At 38.6% G+C, this 22,821-nt stretch overlaps 2 protein-coding genes across 13 annotated transcripts in view; one reads left to right on the plus strand and one right to left on the minus strand.

Annotated features, from left to right (window-relative positions):
- LOC145974574 (dynein axonemal heavy chain 6-like) overlaps positions 1-22,821 on the minus strand; it is a 424,968-nt gene that overhangs the window by 239,631 nt on the left and 162,516 nt on the right. The window lies entirely within an intron of this gene.
- On the plus strand, positions 5,836-6,689 carry LOC145974610 (uncharacterized). Its single transcript, XM_083104562.1, has 2 exons — positions 5,836-6,016; positions 6,099-6,689. The coding sequence occupies exons 1-2, from the start codon at positions 5,907-5,909 to the stop codon at positions 6,658-6,660; spliced, it is 672 nt and encodes a 223-aa protein (XP_082960688.1). The 5' UTR covers positions 5,836-5,906; the 3' UTR covers positions 6,661-6,689.

Below are 22,821 nucleotides of genomic sequence, written 5' to 3' on the forward strand. Positions count from 1 at the left end.
TATTTTTGCATATCCTCCTCAGTGTATATGTCATCATCGGGAATTCTCTTGAAGATCAACTCGTATAATCCAGGTGTACCAATGTACCTCACTTTGTTGACTGCATCGGTTATAGAGTCATCTGCGTCGATGTCGAATCGTTTGTTACCGAGCCACATTTCATTCTCGTTGAAATAGACACCGTACACGTGATCGATCTGATTTTTTTCGTCGCCACTAAGAAAAGCGCTCATGTACTTTTGTGGCAGTGGCCCGAAATACTCTCGTAACATTTTTTGACCTTCCAACGTTTGTAACATGTTTCGAACAGATGGTGATTCGAGCGGGTTGCCCGTGGTTTCGAAAACATTTTCGATTGCGAGTGATTCGGGTATCGTGGGTTGTACGATTCTCGTTGTCGCGGACGGTGTGGAGGTTATCAGCGGTTCATCCGATTTATGCGATGTCGATAAACGATTCGCCTTCAATCGTTGTCTTTTTTTCGGTGTCGTATGCTCATCCTCCTCCTCCTTCTCCTCTTCTTCCTTGTACCGCTTGATGGGTAACGTTTTAATTGTAGCGTCAGCGTTACTCTCCGGCTCGTTTTTCACCGCGATTAAGCTAGAGTTGTCGACGATTTTTTGTAGTGGCTCGATAATAGGTCTAAAATGGGTCTTGACCGCGATATCGTCGTCGATCTTGCCGGTCTTCAAAGCGCGATGTTTCTTGCGGATCGATTCGCTCGTTTTCTCAATCTCCCTCGCAATTTTTTCACGCTCGCGAACATTATCGCTTTCAGCCATGTCATCGACAAAGTGTCGGCAGCGACTAATCGTTTTGCGGTATCGCGAACACGTTAAATCCTTTTCTGTATCGCCCGTTCGTAAATGAGCTGTCCTTATCTATCACTAGGAATCCATACTTTTGTTGCCAACAAGTACGACATAATTCACTGAAATCCTCGTACGACATGTCGGTATTCACGTGATCGTTGTACACGTGTTTCAAGTTAGTACCGTCCTGTTTAAACAAGATCAGCAGGTTCGCGTTGTCGCGTATAAGATGTTTTGGTATTCTCGCGTACGTCTGACAAAGATAGAAGCAGTCGACGTTTGAATGACGACCCATTGAGAAGTACTTTCTTATCGTATTTTGCTTGTCGCACGCCACGTCATCGAAGACGAAAATCGAGTTTGGACGTGCCTCGCTCGGTGGAATGACGTCACTGTTATTGGAGAACGTAAAATAGCCGATTTCATCGATCGATGTCAACAAATTCTCCAGATATCGATATTTCGGCTGTTGCAGCGAGTTCGAGTACACGTACACGTTCTCGAAACGTACACCGTACGGACTTTCCAGTAGACTTATCAGAACGTTGGTTTTACCACAATTCGAGGGACCGCAAACGATCGCGCGTATAGTAGTCGGTAGCATCGTACCGTGCCTGCGCATCTCCGCATTGTCCTCCATTGATCGTAATCTGTCGTCGCAATTCGTCACGCGTATCGCTAAAGGTTGTCGCACGAATCTCATTTTTTTTCAACACTACCGATTGGATCGAACGCCTGCCTATTTATAGGTGCGCGAAATCACGAGTCGCTCAGTAGAGAAAAAATGTTCGTTCTGCTATCAAGTCCTTCCGACATTCGCGATTTGAGCGTCGAACAACTACAATTTGTGTCAAAAGTTCTGTTGCGAATGTGCGGTGATTACGTCCACTACGTGTGGGACAAACTTCCGGAACACATAAAAGCGGATCCGGAGGTTCAGACGTATCGTCGCTGTTACGAACACTACAATCAGCCGTGGCAGGAAACACACATCGACGGTCCGGCGCCATTGATAAAGAATTGCAGCGAATGTCAACGAAAATAGGTAGAGGCCTATTAAATCACGCGATAAACGCACTTCCGATCGAATTCCATATTCCCGGTTATCAGTTTTGCGGGCCAGGTACACGGTTGGAGAAGCGATTAGTCAGAGGCGATCGAGGTATCAACCCATTGGACGCGGCGTATCGTGAACACGATATAGCATACTCTCGGAGCAGCGATCTCACCGAGAGACACGCGGCGGATAGGATACTCGCCGAGACAGCGCGGAATCGCATCGTTGTGAGAGATTCGACTCTCAGTGAGAGAGCCGCCGCCACAGCTGTCTGGACAGCGATGAAAGCCAAGACGAAGCTCGGTATGGGTGTGAAGACGAAGAAAAGAACGGCGAAGAAACGGATACTTCCGGTAGCGAAATGCGGCGGTGTATTGCTGATTCTACCAATGTTGGGTGCGCTCGGATCCCTGATCGGTGGAGCGGCTGGTGTAGCGAAGGCGGTGAACAACGGAAAAGCCGCGCAACGTCAGTTGCAAGAGATGCTACGTCACAATCGTGCCATGGAAGGTCGCGGGTTATATCTCGCTCCTCACAAATACGGACGAGGAGCCTCAACGAGAAAAAAAAAAAAACGTCAAAGAGACGCTAAAAATGCCGCAGGGCACAACTACCAACGTACAATTGCTGCAACTGGCAAAACGTATGCGCATTCCATATTTTAGAGATGTTTTCATGCGCAACTCGTTACCGATCGGTGGTATATATCAAAACGAGAGCGGCATTGTAAATTTGGATAGCGTCGAAGGACCAGGTACTCATTGGGTAGCGTATGCAAAGAGGAGGAATCGCGCTATATATTTCGACAGTTTCGGCAATCTTCGACCGCCGAATGAATTGGTGCGATATCTCGGACGAAACGTAACGAAGATACAGTACAATTACACATCTGTTCAAACTTACGATCAGAGCATCTGCGGACAATTGTGCTTGCAGTTTCTTCGAACGGTCGATGCATGTGAATTTAAAGACAGATATTGCGCTATTTAACTCAGTATTCGTTAAACAGTTTCGTCGACATGTCTATGACGTTCACATTGACTGGGAAGAGTAGCGTTCTCACGGCAAACTTCTTTCCCACCATAGATTTGAGCGACGGCGAATACGAGCTCGGTCTAACGGATTTTGAGACTTATCACACGATACCGAATGTGAATTCTTCGAATAATAAATTTTACTTTGGCAAAGACGACAAGGAAATTACGATTCCCGAGGGATCGTATGAGTTGCAAAATATACATGAATTTTTGAAACATGCAATTTCATGGAAACATCGCGATAAGAAAAACATTGACGGTGGTAACTATGAAGATGATGAATATCCGATAATGCTCCGCGCTAATTACAATACAATGAGGAGCGAGATCAAATGTGCCTGCAGAATAAACTTTACCAAACCCGACAACATTGGATCGCTGCTAGGATTCTCGAATCGTATTCTCGAGCCGCGAAAATGGTACGAATCAAACATGCCGATTAACATTCTCAACGTGAATATTATCCGTATAGAGTGTAACGTGACCGCGGGTGCGTACAACAACGGCATACTCGTTCATACGATACATGAATTTTCACCGAGGGTACCACCGGGATATAAGATATCGGAAACGCCTGCCCAGATCATTTACCTGCCGATTATCGCGCGGAGCATTACGGATTTAACGTTACGCGTTGTCGACCAGAACGGACGATTGCTCGATTTTCGAGGAGAAGAGATCACCGTAAGATTGCACGTACGTATGCGACGTATGAGATGCTCGTATTGAACGGATCAAAAGACGTGAGAGATAACGCAATCTTTACGAGACCAGCAACACCAACAACAACAACAACGTCTGCGTTCGCTAATATCAAATCATCCAAGAAAAAGAAACTCAGCGCATCGAACGTTGCGTTTTTACAATCTTTGGGATTTGCGGTGCGAAACAGCTGAACGATGACCGACATTCTCAACATCGGTGATGAACCGATCTTTGACAATCGTATCATCAAGATCGAGACTCACACGTATCGACTCACCCGTTCGCCAATACAACGTTCGGACACAGTGATGAGATAAGAATACCCATACAACAACAGGATCTGTATACATTGCCGTATGAGAGTTTCCTATACATCGAGGGACAACTAACGAAAACCAAACCAGCTGAAGGAAGTGATGTGGAACTGGCAAATAATTGCGCTGCATTCATGTTCGATGAGATTCGATACGAACTCGATGGCATTGAGATTGATCGCAATAGAAACGTAGGAATAACTACTACGCTCAAAAACTATGTAACGGTATCATCCGATAGAAACGTGATTATGAAAAACGCCGGCTGGGATCCGTGGACCTATGAGAAGGGACATTTCAATTTTTGCGTACCGCTCCACATGTTATTGGGATTTTGCGAGGATTATAAACGAGTGGTGATTAACGCTCGTCACGAATTGATCTTAATACGATCGCGCAACGATAATAATTGTCTGTTTGGAGATTCGACACTGGAACCTGTGATCAAGATATTCAAGATACAATGGCGAATGCCACACGTGCTGTTGAGCGAGATCGAAAAACTGTCGATGCTGCGTGCTCTGGAAAGCGGACGATATCTCAGCATGGGTTTTCGCTCGTGGGATCTATACGAGTTTCCGCTATTGCAGCTTACAACCAAGCATTCGTGGGCCATTAAGACCGCGACTCAACTGGAGAAACCACGATACGTTGTCTTCGCTCTGCAGACAAACCGGAAAAATATCATGTCTGAGGATACGAGTCGATTCGACCACTGCAAATTAATCAACGTGAAACTCTATCTGAATTCGGAATGTTATCCGTACGACGATATGAATCTGGATTTCGAAAAAGGCAGATGTGCCATTCTCTACGACACGTACGCGCGCTTCTGCAAGAACTATTACGGATACGAGTATCTCGAGCCGAGTCTCTACATCTTACAGTTTTAACGTCAGGGTCCGTTCGTGATTATCGATTGTTCTCGACAAAACGAATCGGTTAAGAGCGCAACCGTGGATGTGAGATTGGAATTCGAATGTAAGGAGAACGTGCCGGCGAATACCACTGCGTACTGTCTCATCATACACGATCGTGTGATCCAGTACAATCCGTTGACCAACGTTGTACACAAAATCACCTAAGCGATAACATCGACACAAGAGAGGGGAGGAGAAGCAGGATATAAATCAAAGTGCTGCGAGATGATTTTAGAGTTTTGTCATTCATCTCGACTAACGTATCGAAGAGAGAGATCTCGTCATGTCCGTACCAACGTTTGTGGATCTGCAAGGATTTATTGTCGGGAGAAATTTTGTCGTGAAGGAAGCTGCGGTTCTGAGAAAGGGATATGTTCTCTCGCATTACTTTTTCGCAAGTCCCGTACCGTGGAGCGTGCTTACAAAATCTGAGCGATGTCAAGTCTCATGGGTGATTAGAAATCATTATGGATTACAATGGGAAGACGGAAACGTTCCGTATGGCTTGGCTCAGCGTGTAATTACAACAGCTGTCGTTGGTACGATACACGAAGAAGTAGAAGAAGAAGAATCGTCTGCCGTGTACGTTAAAGGACTTGAAAAGCGAAAATGGCTGACCGATATACTAGACGATGCGGGAAACGGCTATATTATTGAAACCTTGGATGCAGACTATGAAGATATTGATTCTCTAAATAAATTAGATATTACCAATAGTATGCGATGTGGAAAACATGTTAAGAATTGCGCATTACAAAATGTATTCAAAATATTTAACTGGTGGTCGCAACGCCAGAAAGAATTGCAAGAAAATAAAATATGTAAACATTAATATGTTTTATCTCTTATTTCCCCTTCCTAGACCTTCCCTTACGTTTCTAAGAATTTTTTGTCTGAGCGTTGTCTCCCCTTCTCCTAAAATTCAAAGCGTTAGAAGCATTGATCCGCCCACCACATTATACTTTTGGAAGATGAGCATCATGTATACTCGGTTATTTCTTATACGATCAGTGTCGCGTTAACACCGCTCTCGTGGTTCACTTTTCATAACTCCCAGAGAAATGTATTACGTCGAAAGAAACGGAAACAGCGGCAGCGGCATCGGAAGACGCGTGAATAATTACGTACCGAGTCGTGATAAAACTCCATCGTTTGAGAACAAATGTGACGAGTAAGTTTTATTTAACTTTTTCTATTTTTCGATTTTTACAAATTGTATTATTACTATTATTTTAATTTTAATTTTTCTGTAGCATTTCGTTGGAACGTCGTGCGGTTCGTATACTAGGTAGACGATACGCATTGACAGCTACGGAATTCAAATTCCTCGAAATTGGTATCAAGGTGGGTCCACCGAGTTACGTGGAGATTGCCATAGGAGATCATCGAGGAAAGGAACTGATATTATCTCTCGAAACGTGGAAGGGACTCTACGAGCAACGTCGCAATATTCAAAATTTACTTTGGAACAACTCTAAAGATGACTACAATTTCATAAGCGTTGGACCGCTAACAGTGAGAGTTCGTACGATTAACGATGTCAAACTCATAAGTCTTGAGTCTTCAAACGTATGCTTGATGATGGTCGAATCGACATTACATCGTATGTTCGATCTCGATCAATGCATAGATGTAACTTTTGGTCGATTGGGTAAAATTATCGAAACAGTTGATGTCAAGTTTACGCAATTCTCCAATATCGCGTCCACTGTAATAAATCCAAAAGAAATATCGAATGTAATACGCGCGAGTGACGCTTTCAACAAGCATCAACTCGTCGATTGCGAGCTGGCAGCTTTAGTTTTTAGTCCATAGTACGTAAGAAAAATATGTAAAACAAGAATAAAGAGTTTTAAGTCTAAATCATGATGTAATTTCTTCGCACGTATTTCCATCCACCCAATCCTCTTCAAAGGAATACCGCTTATATTGTTTAATTCGAAAAAAATCTAGAATTACTTATATTGTGGGAGAGGGGGTGTACCGCAAGAGCACTATTTTGTTTGCGAAAACATGTCCCGACGCGTTAGTCAGCCTTAAGACCCAATCCTCTTCAAAGGAATACCGCTTATATTGTTTAATTCGAAAAAAAAAATCTAGAATTACTTATATTGTGGGGAGAGGGGGAGGGTACCGCGAGAGCCATTTTGTTTGCGAAAAACATGTCCCGACACGTTAGTCTCGGCCCGAAGACCCAATCCTCTTCAAATACCGTTGTTTATCAACCGGACATCGGTTTATGATTGTTTATACTTGTCATAAAACATCCAACACAAGCGTCCCCCGCCCCGCCCCGCAGCCCCCGCGCCTATGAAATCCCCTCCGTCCCGCGTGACGTCATTCCCCCGCGCCGCTGAGATCCCCTCGCGCCTCACCCCCCCTGAGAGGACCTGGGTTAGAACTCTCCTTGTATACCTACTTACAAATTAGATCGACTCTAGATTTTTTTTGAATAACCAGCACACGAATTAAATCGCCTCTGGAATTTTTTTTAATAATCAGCTCACGAATAGATCGCCTCTGAAATAAATATTTTAATAACCAGAGCGCACATGCAAACCGCATCTGGTATGAAACATTTCTAAAAACAACCAGCACACGAATTAAATCGCCTCTGGATTTTTTTTGAATAACCAGCACACGAATTAGATCGCCTCTGGAATTTTTTTTAATAATCAGCTCATGAATAGATCGCCTCTGAAATAAATATTTTAATAACCAAAGCGCACATACAAACCGCATCTGGTATGAAATATTTCTAAAAACCACCAGTCCACGAATAAATCGTCTCTGGGATAAATATTTTTTAAAAAGTATTTTTTAATTAATAACTAGAGCGCACATGCAAACCGCATCTGGTAAAATATATAATCTGTACGTGTATATATATGTGTGTGTGCGTGTGTGTGTGTGTGGGTGGGTGTGAGTGTGGGTGTGTGTACGTATGGACGTATGTATGTATAAAAGTGATGCGAGAGTTACATGAGGAAGCGAGGTAATAAGAACGAGCGAAATAACAATAAGAGCGAACGAGATAGAAATAGCACGAGCAACGAGGACTCGAGCTCGAGAATCGGATCTTTCTTTCACGCTATTAATTTCTTCTCGCTCGCATCTATTACTGTCTCACTCGCTCTCGATTCTTGGGTCCACTTATCTTTTCGAGCTGTCTATCACGATTGTCAATTGTGACGGAGAAAGCAAGACCATGAGTAGAGAGCGAGCGAGATGACCTATCATCAAAGAGTTCTGAAGTCTCTTACAATCGGTTTCTTCGCTTCCTCTATCCATTCCAAATTCATGAAAATGTAAACATCTTATAAAATAAAAATTGAAACTTTCATTTTTAATTTCATCGGTTTGAAAATAATTTTAATGAATTAATAAGATTTTTGCGATTAAAATGATATCAAACACGGCGTAAATTGGGTAATTTTTAATTAGTCTGATAATACAAGTTTTATAATTATATATTTAACTAAATTTATGCCACTTATATCGTGTTTGATATTATTTTAATCGCAACATTCTCATTATTCTATTAAAATTACTTTCAAATGAATAAAAAATGCATTTTATTTTCTGACATATATTCGTGAATATTATAAATAAAGTCTCATGTAAGAGACTTCGCAATGTTCGACATCGGGAACTTTTTCGTTTTTTTATTTATAATAATTTATGACTTTAAATTTCCATAAAATAAAAAGTAAAACTTTTATATTTTATTTGATCTTTTTTGATAAAAAGGGATTAATGAAATTTTTGCGTTTAAAATGACATCGAACACAATATAATTCGGATAACTTTTACTTATTGTTATATAAGTAAAAGAATGTATCTAATTGAAAATTATTCTAATAAAATGTTGGGTTGTTTAATGTGATTTTAGTCGTAAAAACCATATTAATTCTAAAATTATGTTGAGTAAGATAAATTAAGTAATGTAAAAATTGTAGTTTCTAATATACATTTTCAATGTTATCAATTGTGATGTTCACATGACATCTTCTGGTACATTTAAATATGTGAAAGAAATAAATAAATTATTTTAATATGTATAATAAATATGATTTTTACGACTAAAATTACATTAAACAACCCAACATTTTATTCGAATAATTTTCAATTAGATACATTCTTTTACTTATATAACAATAAGTAAAAGTTATCCGAATTATATTGTGTTCGATGTCATTTTAAACGCAAAAATTTCATTAATCCCTTTTTATCAAAAAAGATCAAATAAAATATAAAAGTTTTACTTTTCATTTTATGGAAATTTAAAGTCGTAAATTATTATATTATAAATTATTATGAATTATTATAAAAAACGAAAAAGTTCCCGATGTCGAACATTGCGAAGTCTCTTACATGAGACTTTATTTATAATATTCACGAATATATGTCAGAAAATAAAATGCATTTTTTATTCATTTGAAAGTAATTTTAATAGAATAATGAGAATGTTACAATTAAAATAATATCAAACACGATATAAGTGGCATAAATTTAGTTAAATATATAATTATAAAACTTGTATTATCAGACTAATTAAAAATTACCCGATTTACGCCGTGTTTGATATCATTTTAATCGCAAAAATCTTATTAATTCATTAAAATTATTTTCAAACCGATGAAATTAAAAATAAAAGTTTCAATTTTTATTTTATAAGATGTTTACATTTTCATGAATTTGGAATGGATAGAGGAAGCGAAGAAACCGATTGTAAGAGACTTCGGAACTCTTTGATGATAGGTCATCTCGCTCGCTCTTTACTCATGGTCTTGCTTTCTCCGTCACACTTGACAATCGTGATAGACAGCTCGAAAAGATAAGCGGACCCAAGAATCGAGAGCGAGCGAGACAGTAATAGATGCGAGCGAGACAATAATAGGAGCGAGCGAGACAGTACTAGATGCGAGCGAGAGGAAAATAATAGTGTGAAAGAAAGATCCGATTCTCGAGCTCGAGTCCTCGTTGCTCGTGCTATTTCTATCTCATTCGCTCTTATTGTTATTTTGCTCGTTTTTATTACCTTCTCGCTTCTTCACGTAACTCTCGCATCACTCTTGTACATACATACGTCCATACATACACACACCCACACCAACACCCACACACATCCACACACACACGCACACACACACGCACACGCACGCACGCACGCAACACACACACACACACACACACACACACACACACATATATATATATATATATATATATATATATATATATTGTGTATATGTATAACTTACACAGAATATTTTCTACGGAACACGTTGTAACGCTGTTTTTCCGCAGCTTGTTACGCGTACGATTGTTACGCCACTGCGTGACAGCAAGTATCTATGACGCGAAATTCGAGAAAGAAAACGCAAGAGTGTAATGCTTTAGTGTGCGCGTACATACAAAGTGATTCAAAATAACCCCCTTGTCCCTGAATATAAAATATTAATATTAAGTATTTATTTAAGATAATAGTAAAAGTAATAAATATTTTAAAAAAACTTATTTAATCTAATTAATTTTTAAATAGATATCATACGATGTATGGATATCACACACATTCATGATAATAATAATATTAATATGTTAAATGTTTATTATGTTTACCGCATTCTTCAATCGAACACATGATCGCGTTCGATAGCGCCAGTAGTACCTTAACCTACCGCAACCTACCATGACAAAAAACTGCTTGCAGTCACCGAATAATTATCGTCGCATTATCGCGTCGTCGCGTTGTGTAGTAACGTGTCCGCGCGTGTTTCTTTCATCGAGTGATTTTTAATCGCCAACAGTTATTATTCGACAGTGATTAATAGTGATTAGTGATAGAGTCATTAGTAAATTTCTCGTCTCATCGAGTGAGTAAATAAATGTGATTACGTTAAAGTTTATAAAAGAATACAGTTCATGAAAGAAGAAAAACTTTCAGTTAATAATTTAGTGTGGATTTCTTGTTTTTTGCAACGTGATATCTACGTTAAATTTGAGAATGTACGATCTATCGGAAAATTCATTTCTCCTTCAAGCAATTACAGCAATACATCAAAAATCATCGAACAAGGTAATAATAACTATTTTTTGACGTTATGTGAAAACTGATCTCGGGAAGTCAGAGGGACAGTGTGTCAAAGGAAATTCGTGAAAAGAGAGGGGTTTTTAGTGGGTAGGGAGTACCGAGTTGGTAATTCGACTTAGTACTCGAGTCCCACATAACTCACTGGATCGACCGGTGGGTATGCATAAAATGCATCTTTCCCTCTCGTAAAAAAAAAAAAAAAAAAATTACAGGTGAGTGAGCGAATGAGAGAAAGAGAGAGAGAGACAGACAGACAGACAGAGAGAGAATGTATGTGTTCGCATGTGTGTCTGTATGTGTATAGCGACCAGCTGATCGCAGCAGGCGCCCCGCGTAAGCACCCGCGTCTGACGGTGAATCGCGCCACCCTTGCCTGTCTCTTGACCCGTCATACGTTAACTACTTCCTTTAATAATTCAAAAACTAAGCTTCGGACGAAATTTTGCCAAAGGAAAAATCGTCTTAGAATTGATTCAAGAATGTGTCATTTCAGGGACAAGGAGGTTATTTTGAATTACCCTATATATACTGACGTATACTATTACACGCAAGATGAAAGAGAAGGATGGTACTAGATTGACTCTCCTTGTCACACAAACCGATTACAGCGCCGTCTGTCGCGATAGCGAGCAACTAATTTACAGGACTGCTTTACTCACGTGCCTCGATTTCGCACACACACATATGCACGAAAGTCTAATAGACCGAAATCTTTTTTATTAGGCTTCTAAACTCATTTCTGAAAGCTCACTTATATTCCTTCATGCAATCTCTTCCAGGAAGTAATTTTATTTTGCAAAAACTCTTTTTGCAAAACTGCAAAACTTTTATATTAAGCAAATATTGTTCTGACTTGACGCTAGAAGCCGATAAAAAAACTGTAATTTTGCAATTTTCTTGATTATTTTATATAAAACCGGGAACTTCCGGGGTTATTTTAATATGTACTTTAATCGTGGAGAAACATTTATTATTCTGCGCAACTAATAAAAAGTTTTCGGTCTATTTATTTTATCGATAAAAAAGGAAGGTCCGGCATCCTCTTAATATCAATTCAAATAACATCGCAAATTGCGATGTAGAGAGGATTATTGCCGATGCAACATTTCAATTTCCTCTAAAATTTTGTCACGCCGATGTACGGCTGTGATGACATCATCCCTAGAACAAAGATTTAGCTGAATATAACAAAAATTTTCAAGCGCTGATGTACGAATTAGGTAAGTTTAAGTTTGTTTCAAGGTTGCTTGGATAAAATGGTTTTCAACTATTTTTTTTTTATTTAAGGAATTGATATGCCTTCAAAGGAAGAATTAATGATGGTGAGGGAATATTTGCAAAGAAAACTTGGTGAAGATATATTTAAAACGTTATACAATCAAAGAGACGCATTCAAAAAAACTGATGAACTGTATGCGACAGCAGCAGTGTTTGGATGCTCGACGGCCATAAATGAATCATCATTTTCTACCTTGACACAAATAAACAGACCACAAAGATATTCAATGTCGCACCATAGAATGGCAGATTTGATTTTTTTAGCATTTGAAAAAGAAAAAACTAAAAATATAGATTTTGATGTTTTCCTTAAAAAGTTTCACGAAAGAAAAAATAGAAAGTTACAATTGTTTTAGTGACACTCATTGTCATGCAATTAATGCAATTTGATCTGCAAATTGAATTTAATGCAATTTAAATTAGCTTTTTCGTTTCTTTTATCTTTTTATAATAATTATAGTTATATATAGTAGATATTACTTACCAATGAAATGTTTTTTATGTTCCTATAAATGTGATACTGTTATAGATATTTATTTTAACGATATTATTTTTATTTGAAAGATATTGATGATTTAACTAAATTGATTGATATTATTTATTTAAATTACATTTAAATTAGTAATTTTTTTTTAACGTAGTAAGTATTCTAAAAAGAATACTTACTTAAACTACAAAGTTTTATTTTTTGTTTTTTATATTTGTTAAAAGTTTAAATATTAAAACATTTAAAAATGGAAATTTTACATTTATTTTATTAACCAAATCACTATTTCAATATTCGTTATATCATTGTTAATAATATTTCCACGAAATTTATCATTGAAGAGGTTTGAAATAGATACTATCCTTGTTTATTGAATAAATAAGGATAAATATCATCAAATATATTATTTTGTTACGTTTTTTAGTTTTTGGAAAATGTAACGAATCCATATTTGGTTTTTTTTTCTTTTTACTTGGAGAAATGCTTTATCTCCTTCCTGCTTTGTCAGTTTTCATGCCTGCTCTAACAATTCAACCTGGCTACGCCCCTGTGATAAAACAATGCAGGAGAATATAAATCATGATAAAGAGGCACACCCTGCCAGTATTTTCGCTAAAGTACATCAGAACAGTCATTGGGAAGCGCATTTCACAAGTCTGTTACAATGTGGAGGAACAAAATTTGCGAGAGCAATCCACTTTGGTGAATTCGCTGGAAGATTACATTGTGTGGGAGCAACGATGCGACGAGTACATCGAGTCGTTGGAAAAAACAAAGTCGGGTCAAACGACCACGATTATCGATCAGGAATCGTTGATTGCTCGGATCGCGCGCCTCGAAGGTTTAAAAAATTCGTTACGCGGACGTTTCGTACACGCAGGTGCCGGATGTAGCGCGCGTCAAAATGGACTTGTGGCGCGAAATTAATACGGCGTTCGAAAGTCGTATATTGACTGGTGCGGTGATAAACTATAATCACATCGAACCTGGCCAATTTCTCGATGACGCCAAAGACATTGTGCTAGAACAAGTGAAAAACATTATGAAAAAATATTATAATGTAAAAGTGAACACTATATTCAACGGTGAGTTTGTGATCGGAAATAAACGCGCGAATAAAAGTATCTCGTATTGATACTTTTATTCGCGCGTTTATTTCCGATCACAAACTCACCATTGAATATAATGTTCACTTTTACATTATAGTATTTTTTCATAATGTTTTTCACATGTTCTAGCACAATGTCTTTGGCGTCATCGAGAAATTGGCCAGGTTCGATGTAATTATAGTTTATCACCGCACCAGTCAATATACGACTTTCGAACGCCGTATTAATTTCGCGCCATAAGTCCATTTTGACGCGCGCTACATCCGGCACCTGCGTGTACGAAACGTCCGCGTAACGAATTTTTTAAACCTTCGAGGCGCGCGATCCGAGCAATCAACGATTCCCGATCGATAATCGTGGTCGTTTGACCCGACTTTGTTTTTTCCAACGACTCGATGTACTCGTCGCATCGTTGCTCCCACACAATGTAATCTTCCAGCGAATTCACCAAAGTGGATTGCTCTCGCAAATTTTGTTCCTCCACATTGTAACAGACTTGTGAAATGCGCTTCCCAATGACTGTTCTGATGTACTTTAGCGAAAATACTGGCAGGGTGTGCCTCTTTATCATGATTTATATTCTCCTGCATTGTTTTATCACAGGGGCGTAGCCAGGTTGAATTGTTAGAGCAGGCATGAAAACTGACAAAGCAGGAAGGAGATAAAGCATTTCTCCAAGTAAAAAGAAAAAAAAACCGAATATGGATTCGTTACATTTTCCAAAAACTAAAAAACGTAACAAAATAATATATTTGATGATATTTATCCTTATTTATTCAATAAACAAGGATAGTATCTATTTTAAACCTCTTCAATGATAAATTTCGTGGAAATATTATTAACAATGATATAACGAATATTGAAATAGTGATTTGGTTAATAAAATAAATGTAAAATTTCCATTTTTAAATGTTTTAATATTTAAACTTTTAACAAATATAAAAAACAAAAAATAAAACTTTGTAGTTTAAGTAAGTATTCTTTTTAGAATACTTACTACGTTTAAAAAAAATTACTAATTTAAATGTAATTTAAATAAATAATATCAATCAATTTAGTTAAATCATCAATATCTTTCAAATAAAAATAATATCGTTAAAATAAATATCTATAACAGTATCACATTTATAGGAACATAAAAAACATTTCATTGGTAAGTAATATCTACTATATATAACTATAATTATCATAAAAAGATAAAAGAAACGAAAAAGCTAATTTAAATTGCATTAAATTCAATTTGCAGATCAAATTGCATTAATTGCATGACAATGAGTGTCACTAAAACAATTGTAACTTTCTATTTTTCCTTTCGTGAAACTTTTTAAGGAAAACATCAAAATCTATATTTTTAGTTTTTTCTATTTCAAATGTTAAAAAAATCAAATCTGCCATTCTTTGGTGCGACATTGAATATCTTTGTGGTCTGTTTATTTGTGTCAAGGTAGAAAATGATGATTCATTTACGGCCGTCGAGCATCCAAACACTGCTGCTGTCGCATACAGTTCATAAGTTTTTTTGAATGCGTCTCTTTGATTGTATAACGTTTTAAATATATCTTCACCAAGTTTTCTTTGCAAATATTCCCTCACCATCATTAATTCTTCCTTTGAAGGCATATCAATTCCTTAAATAAAAAAAAAATAGTTGAAAACCATTTTATCCAAGCAACCTTGAAACAAACTTAAACTTACCTAATTCGTACATCAGCGCTTGAAAATTTTTGTTATATTCAGCTAAATCTTTGTTCTAGGGATGATGTCATCACAGCCGTACATCGGCGTGACAAAATTTTAGAGGAAATTAAAATGTTGCATCGGCAATAATCCTCTCTACATCGCAATTTGCGATATTATTTGAATTGATATTAATTCTAATACGATTAGTATTACATCAATCGCGTGTGTGAAAGGTTTACTGCTGAAGAAATCAACATGAAATTTTACGTTCCGATTTGAAACGGTGAAACTCCATCGTGTAAGAAACAAAAATGTGACACGTAAGATTGTTTCAAAAATTTTATTTATTGAAATTTTTTAAATATTGGTCTAATTATTTATATATTTACATAGCATTCAGCTTCGTCGTGCGACTCGTATATACTTGGAAGAAGATACGCTCTATCCCCAACGTCGTATAAGTATTTGGACATTGGAATAAGCGTTAGAGCTGTATCGTACGTGGAGCTGATTCTCGGCGATAATCGAGACAATCAAATAGTGTTGCCTTTTTCAACGTGGAATTTGTTGATGCAGAAACGAGCAGCATTGACCGTTTTCTACAATCGACTGCTCCTCCATTATCGATCGAGGATCTAACGATCGAAGTGCATATTATGCATCAATCGAAAATTGTAAAACTTACATTATGCGACAATTCTTTGTACATGAAACCACAAACATTATTACATTTATTTAATTTTGAAAATTGTATCAATCATATGCACAATTGGTTATGCGAGAATACCTATCTCGTAAATGAAAAATTTAAACAATTTGAAACTGTATTACAACGTAACAATATTACTACTGTATGCGATGCTGTAAAAACGATACGCGAGAGTAATGTCTTTAACAGCGAATCATTAATTGATTGCGAATTATTAACATGCGCTGTAAATGATATTCTTTACGATGCGTGCAATAAATAAATTATTTTTATTCCATCTGTGATTTTAATTCTTTCCTTCCATACGAATAAGAATATTATATAGTCGATAATTTTCTCAACACGCTCCGCCAAATGTAGAGAAATGCTGAGGTGGATGAGACGTGATGTTCTAGTTAGAAAGAGACAAGAGATATTAAAAGATATATAATGCAGAGGAGTCTGCAGCATTAGAGTATCATTTCTTTCGTTGTTCTTCTGTTTCGTTGATTTTGTATAATGGCCGAAGAAGAAGTTATTATCATCAATGATGATACGGATGATGATTACGATTATTGGATGGATCCAGTTGTGGCGGAGATGGAGAGAGAGAGAAAGGAGAGAAAGATTTTAGAGCAAAAATGGAGCTGTGTGGTATCTAATTGCCGTTTTGAGATTAGTGCTATTGAAGAAAAATTTTAAAAAGAGCGAGAAAATCTTTCAAAGAAGAATCTGGAAACTTCAATCGTTCAGTTTATAAGACATCAAGAGCTCGGTTTGGAAAAACCCCGAGTATATTCATTGTCAAGATTTCTCCAATCTCGAGAAGTATGTGGGCGAAAATTTGAAGGAAGATGTTATGGGAGTGTTTCTACGCCGAAGATTCTAAGCACACTGCATTAAAATGTCATGGAGATAGATTACGTGAGGAATTCGATTTCATAAAAGATTAGGAAGAAACGTGGAATATAGATCCATATCAGAATATAGATTTTGATGAGCTAACGCATCCTTATAATGGATTAAAGCTTTGGAGAAATGGACTGACAGATGTGTCTTTTTCTTTTTACAAATCTTACTATAACTACACTTGTATTAACGCATTTTTCCTCTTTTTCTGTTCCAGGAGCTGTCTCCCCCTTACAGCCCGGCGTACCGTCCGCATAAATATATATTTAAAAAATTTTTATATTTTATATTTATTATTATTACTTTTAGTATTATTTTACTATTTTATTATTATTATTATTTCTTTATATTTAAATTTTATATTAAGCACACACACACATACACAATTTTATTATTGCACACACTTTAATAAATGTATATTTAGTATTTTAATTGAAAAAAAATGTATTTATTTACGCGCCTTTCCCTTGTGCTCCCATCCTTTGCGCTATCTCTCCCGCGCTAATTAAAGTAAGTCTCGCTCCAATCTACAATAGTTTCTAATGTTTCCAGCACTATTTCCACAATAATAAATTTTTCATTGTATGTATTATTTTTTATATTAATATATTATTATTTCTTTATATTTCTTTATATTTTAATTATATTAAGCACGCGCGCACACACACATACACACACACACACACACAAATGTATTTACGTTCGCGCTAATTATAAGTCTTTATCGTTGTCTTTCTCACACTCGTCATTTTTCTCGCAATATTATCATTCTCTCTTTCGTACGCCTTGTCTTGCGCTATGGTTCTCTCCCGCACGCATTGTCTTGCGCTATGGTTCTCTCTCGCACGCGTTGTTCTCACGATATTATCGTTCTCTCTCGCATGCGTTGTCTTGCGCTATGGTTCTCTCTCTCTTTCATATGCGGTCGCTATCACTTACTTACTTTTGCGTCATCCTTTTCCCACCTATACGTCATCTTACAATGCATCGTCCTTGTCCCACGTTGATGCCATCCTTGTCGCACTGTCCTCTTCACACACTTAGCGCTATCCTTTTCCCACATATAGCCTTCTCACACCTTTGCACCGTCCCCTTTCCGCGAATTCCCCTTCCCCGCGGACCCCCTCGTCCTTCGCTCGCGCCGCGGATTCCCCTCCTCCTCGTGGACCCCCTCACCCACCGGTCGCGCCGCGGTTCCCCCTTCTCCGCGCGTGATGTCACTCCCCCGCGCACCGGATCCCCTCGCGCCTCACCCCTCCTGAGAGGACCTGGATTAGAACCGGCCTAGCTATACTACTTGCGTGTTATCTAATCCTTATTTATTATATTTTCTTGTTATCTAATTCTTATTTTATTATATTTTCAGTCGTTGCTTCGATGATATCAAAAAATTTTCTCTTATTAAGTACGTTGTATTGAAAATAGCGAATTTAGATATCATGTATAATTCTTGTAAAAACCTTTAGCGAAATAGCAAAATAGCATACACGCTTGAACGACGTACATACTGTGCGCGCACCGCCCTTGATTAAAGTGTAATTTAAAACGCTTATTCATTAGCTTAAAATTGCTCTCATTTAAAAAGTGCTCAGACGCAATTTTTCCAAAGGAAAAAATTATTTGTTTTAGTACGAACAGTCACGCTATGCATTCCGCATCCGCGAATTTTGGTACACCTTGTATAACCCTGTAATGGGGCACCTTTCCCGACGCCGCGAATCGGCTCACCGGTGTCAGGGTTCGGGAGAAGTGAAGGCTCAAGCTCGCAGAATTACACGTTGTAATTAAAATAAACTCATTTAAAAAATCTTAAGCTATGCTAACAATTTCATACATATACCTATAGAGGTCACGTACAATTAGGAACGGACACGGATCTTATTCTACGGACGCAAGATATTTACAGGATGGTTCGCGTACGACTAGATACAGACGCGGATCTTAGTCTACGGACACAAGATATTTATAGGGTGGTCGCGTACGACTGGATACGGACGCGGATCTAACAGAGTCTGCCGACTGCGGTCGGCCGAGGACGGGAGCACTCGTCCACTGAGTGGTGTGCACGGGAGCACCCGTAGCACACCAGGATACTGGACGTCAGATGCGTTCGACCGGGCTCGGTAACAACCGGGCTCTAGACCAGGGTAACAAGAACAGGTCGCCGGAGGCGGATTACCGCGACGCGAGACCGTGGAGACAGCTGTTTCGGTCGGAGATCGCGAGGATGGTTGTCAGACGAGAATACAACTAGGATATGGGGTCATGAAGGCAGTGTTGCTTTATTTGTTCCGTTTAGCCGTGAGAACGGCTGTTTGTTCAAGAAGCCGTAAAAACGGCTGTTTGTCCGGGAGCCGTGAAAACGGCTGTTTGCTTCGTTGGGCCGAGTGGACGGCTGTTCGTCGGGAGCCTGGAAGCGACTGGTACCCTGGAGTCGTAGAAATGGCTGCTGAGTCCGGTGGTTGCCCCAAGGTTCCTCCTAGGAGCCGTGGAAACGGCTGTCTGTTCCAGGAGCCGTGAAAACGTTATTCGTCCGGGAGCCATTCTTCACGGCTGCTTCGGTCGGCGCCGTGAGAACGGCGGTTGGGTCATCGTCGAGGACTCGGTGCTGGGAATGAAACAGACGGATCCGAACGCCGACTGCAGTCGGCCGAGGACGGGAGCACCCGTATCCTGGATCGGAAAACTGGTAGTGCACACGGAAGCGCCTGTAGTACACCGGGATGCTGGCCGTCAGACACGTCCGACCGCGCACGGTGACATCCGTGCTCTAGACCAGGGAGCGAGGACTAGGAGCTCGGTAGCTTCGAATTCTCAGAGTGCGCCCTGAGGCTTCGAGCGTCCCGAGAGTCGGGACAGAAATAGGTATTGGTCTGCCGGAACGGCCGGCTTATATACCAGTGATGCCAGATTCCGGCCTTTTGGTAGCATGCGGTAGCATGAAAGGGGTAATAGAAGAAGACAAAACATGATTCTCTCTGGCTCTTTTCTCGCAGAGAAGAGCGAGAGAGAATCATGTTTTGTTTTCTTCTATTACCCCCTCCATGCTATTGCATGCTACCGAAAGGCTGGAATCTGGCATCACTGTTATATACCCGGCTGGATAGCCCCACGCGATACCCCCACACGATCATGCGTGTCGAAGTGGGATAGGCTGCGGCTCTCAATCCGGCTCGGCAATAATGCCTTAAGCAGAGGCGCTCAGCGCCGGCCGTTTGAGTGAGCGGCTGTTCAGCTCGCACGGCTATTTGGTACTAGTAACGGTTCTGCCGTTACAACCTAAATTGCATCATGCTTTCGTATTGTACAAAACGGAAACTTTCCGGGATGGAGATGTAGAAGAAGGGATAGATCTCTTCTTCGTCCACGCGTTTCATTTACCACACATAAATGAATGAATCTGGTACAGATTTATTTTGTAAAATGTATCCGAAAAATTATATAAATATGAAATTCATAAAACTTTTTTTGTTTATAACTTTTAATAAATAACGAGCAACATTTAAAATCTTTTGGACGTTATTCATAACAGTGATCTTGATAACATATGTTAAGGTTATTGAAATCGGTGAGATCACTCCTACTATCAATATTCACTTAAAGTTTAATTCAAATATGAATGCTCATCTATTTCGTTATATTTAAATATTTCATTGTCAGACATAAATTTAATTAAAACTTCCATTTTCTTCTTTACGCTATTCAATTCCTTAACATTCATTCACACAAACTTTAGACCAAGAGATACGGTATTGTTTCGCGCAAAGTTCACGCACAGCAACAGTGAGGCACCTCATGTATTTATATGTGTCTCGGATAGTTGAGAGTACTTTAGATTATCGAGCCTCAAATACTACCAATAATGGATAAACGGATCGAATTCTTACTAGGCTTAATTAATAGTTCGGGTTTGAATTATACAGGGTGTATCTGAAATGATGCACTAAACTTTAGGAGCGTATTCTAGAGGTCAAAATAAGACTTTTTTTTCCTATGAACATGGGTCCGCAAATGAACCCCCCTCCGAGCTAGAGGTCCCTACAGTTTGGGGAAAAAATTGAAATTGGCTGTATTATGGATTGCCTTATTATTTGATCTTGGTTTTGACGTTACCTATCACTCTCTCTTGAGAGATACATAAATTTGCGTTGCGGATGTTTGGTCAATTTCACACATTTTCGAATTTTAGCTCGGAGGGGGCTTCATTTGCGGACCCATGTTCATAAGAAAAAAAGTCTTATTTTGACCTCTAGAATACGCTCTTAAAGTTTTTTCTACATGTATCATAAATATGGCGCAAAGTCGAAAATACAAATTTTTATTTTAAGAAACGTACCGGTCGTTCACTCCGTCTCCGGAAAAATTTATGTTTCTAATTTTTAACATAAGATAGCCTCGGCAGTATTCTCATCCGATAGTAAATTATCGGTACCGTAGTTTGTGCACGCACGCACGTACAGTAAGCGACAATGATTCTTTCCTAGGCGGAGCAAGGGGAGCGTACGCTTCTTTCTTCGACCATGCCAACGTACGCTCCCCTTGCTCCGCCTAGGAAAGAATCGTTGTCGCTCACTGTACGCACATATTATATATAAATTATCAATAATTGCAGATAATTAAAATAAATAATATTGTATATATTAATACATATAAAATTAATTTATATTAATTATAAAAAAGTTTACATTAAAGGAGGATGGGTAAAATAACTAGATTTTGCTTATGATGGAATCTTTCTTATGCATGTTTTCTTATAGATTTTGACGCGCTAAATCATTATAAAATGTTAATTTTATTGTGATATGATGGAAAAGTTGCAAAAATCGTGTTCAAAATACCGATTTAAGTACAGATTTATAGAAATTTGTAGACATAAGACCTTAAGAATATATAATATTGTTACGTCCCTGATGGTCGCGATCATCGAGTTGGCATGGTCGAAGAAAGAACTGATCGATATCGATATTATTGAGTATGACACAGCAATTTAATTTATCAGTTTTTTGTTTCTACTCGCTTTGTCACATTTCCAGCGATTACTACTTTTTATTTAAGCTGCGCGGGTAATTCACGCTCTGAATCGCGCGCTTAATAATCGTCAATAGTGTGGGGTATATACCACGGATGGCGCTAATGAGTTCTTTTCGTGGGTCTGGAAATACACCGTTTCTCTTAGTATAGTCAGTTATTTTTCCTTTTTGTGCAATCACTCGGTGTGTAGCGTGTGTAGCTCACATCCCGGACATTATAGTACAAGTAAAATACTTATACTGAAATCAATTGTTCACGTTAAATCTGTTCCTATAACCACGAAAAATAACAGATATGAACATCTGATTGATATGACGTTGTCAAGGGGTTGTTGAAAAGACGGCGGACGTTAGGGTATCGAGTCAGCTGTTAAGCTGGCAGGACGTTACTTTTTAATCAATCCGCGATTTCCCGATTATTTATATATTCCTGTGTTCTGTGTGTTCTCGGAGTTCAATTAAAGTTATTATGCTTTACTAAACAGTGTTAATTTATTTAGTGCAGTCCGCGAGTACCAGTCGCGTGCGCATTTCGATATCTCGAGATCGATCCGCGGACATAACATTTTGAGGGCTTGTCTGGAATCTAAGAATCCCGAAAGTGAAAAGGCATCTCGAGTGAAAAGTTATTAAGATATAGGGTGATGGCAGAACAACAAGATTTGTCAATCACGCTTCAGGCCAAAGCTGCCAGATCTTCT

This window comes from Camponotus vicinus, unplaced genomic scaffold (assembly GCF_025532165.1).
Source record: "Camponotus vicinus isolate PSW18456_S1 unplaced genomic scaffold, iyCamVici1.0 SCAF_7, whole genome shotgun sequence".
NCBI lineage: Eukaryota > Metazoa > Arthropoda > Insecta > Hymenoptera > Formicidae > Camponotus > Camponotus vicinus.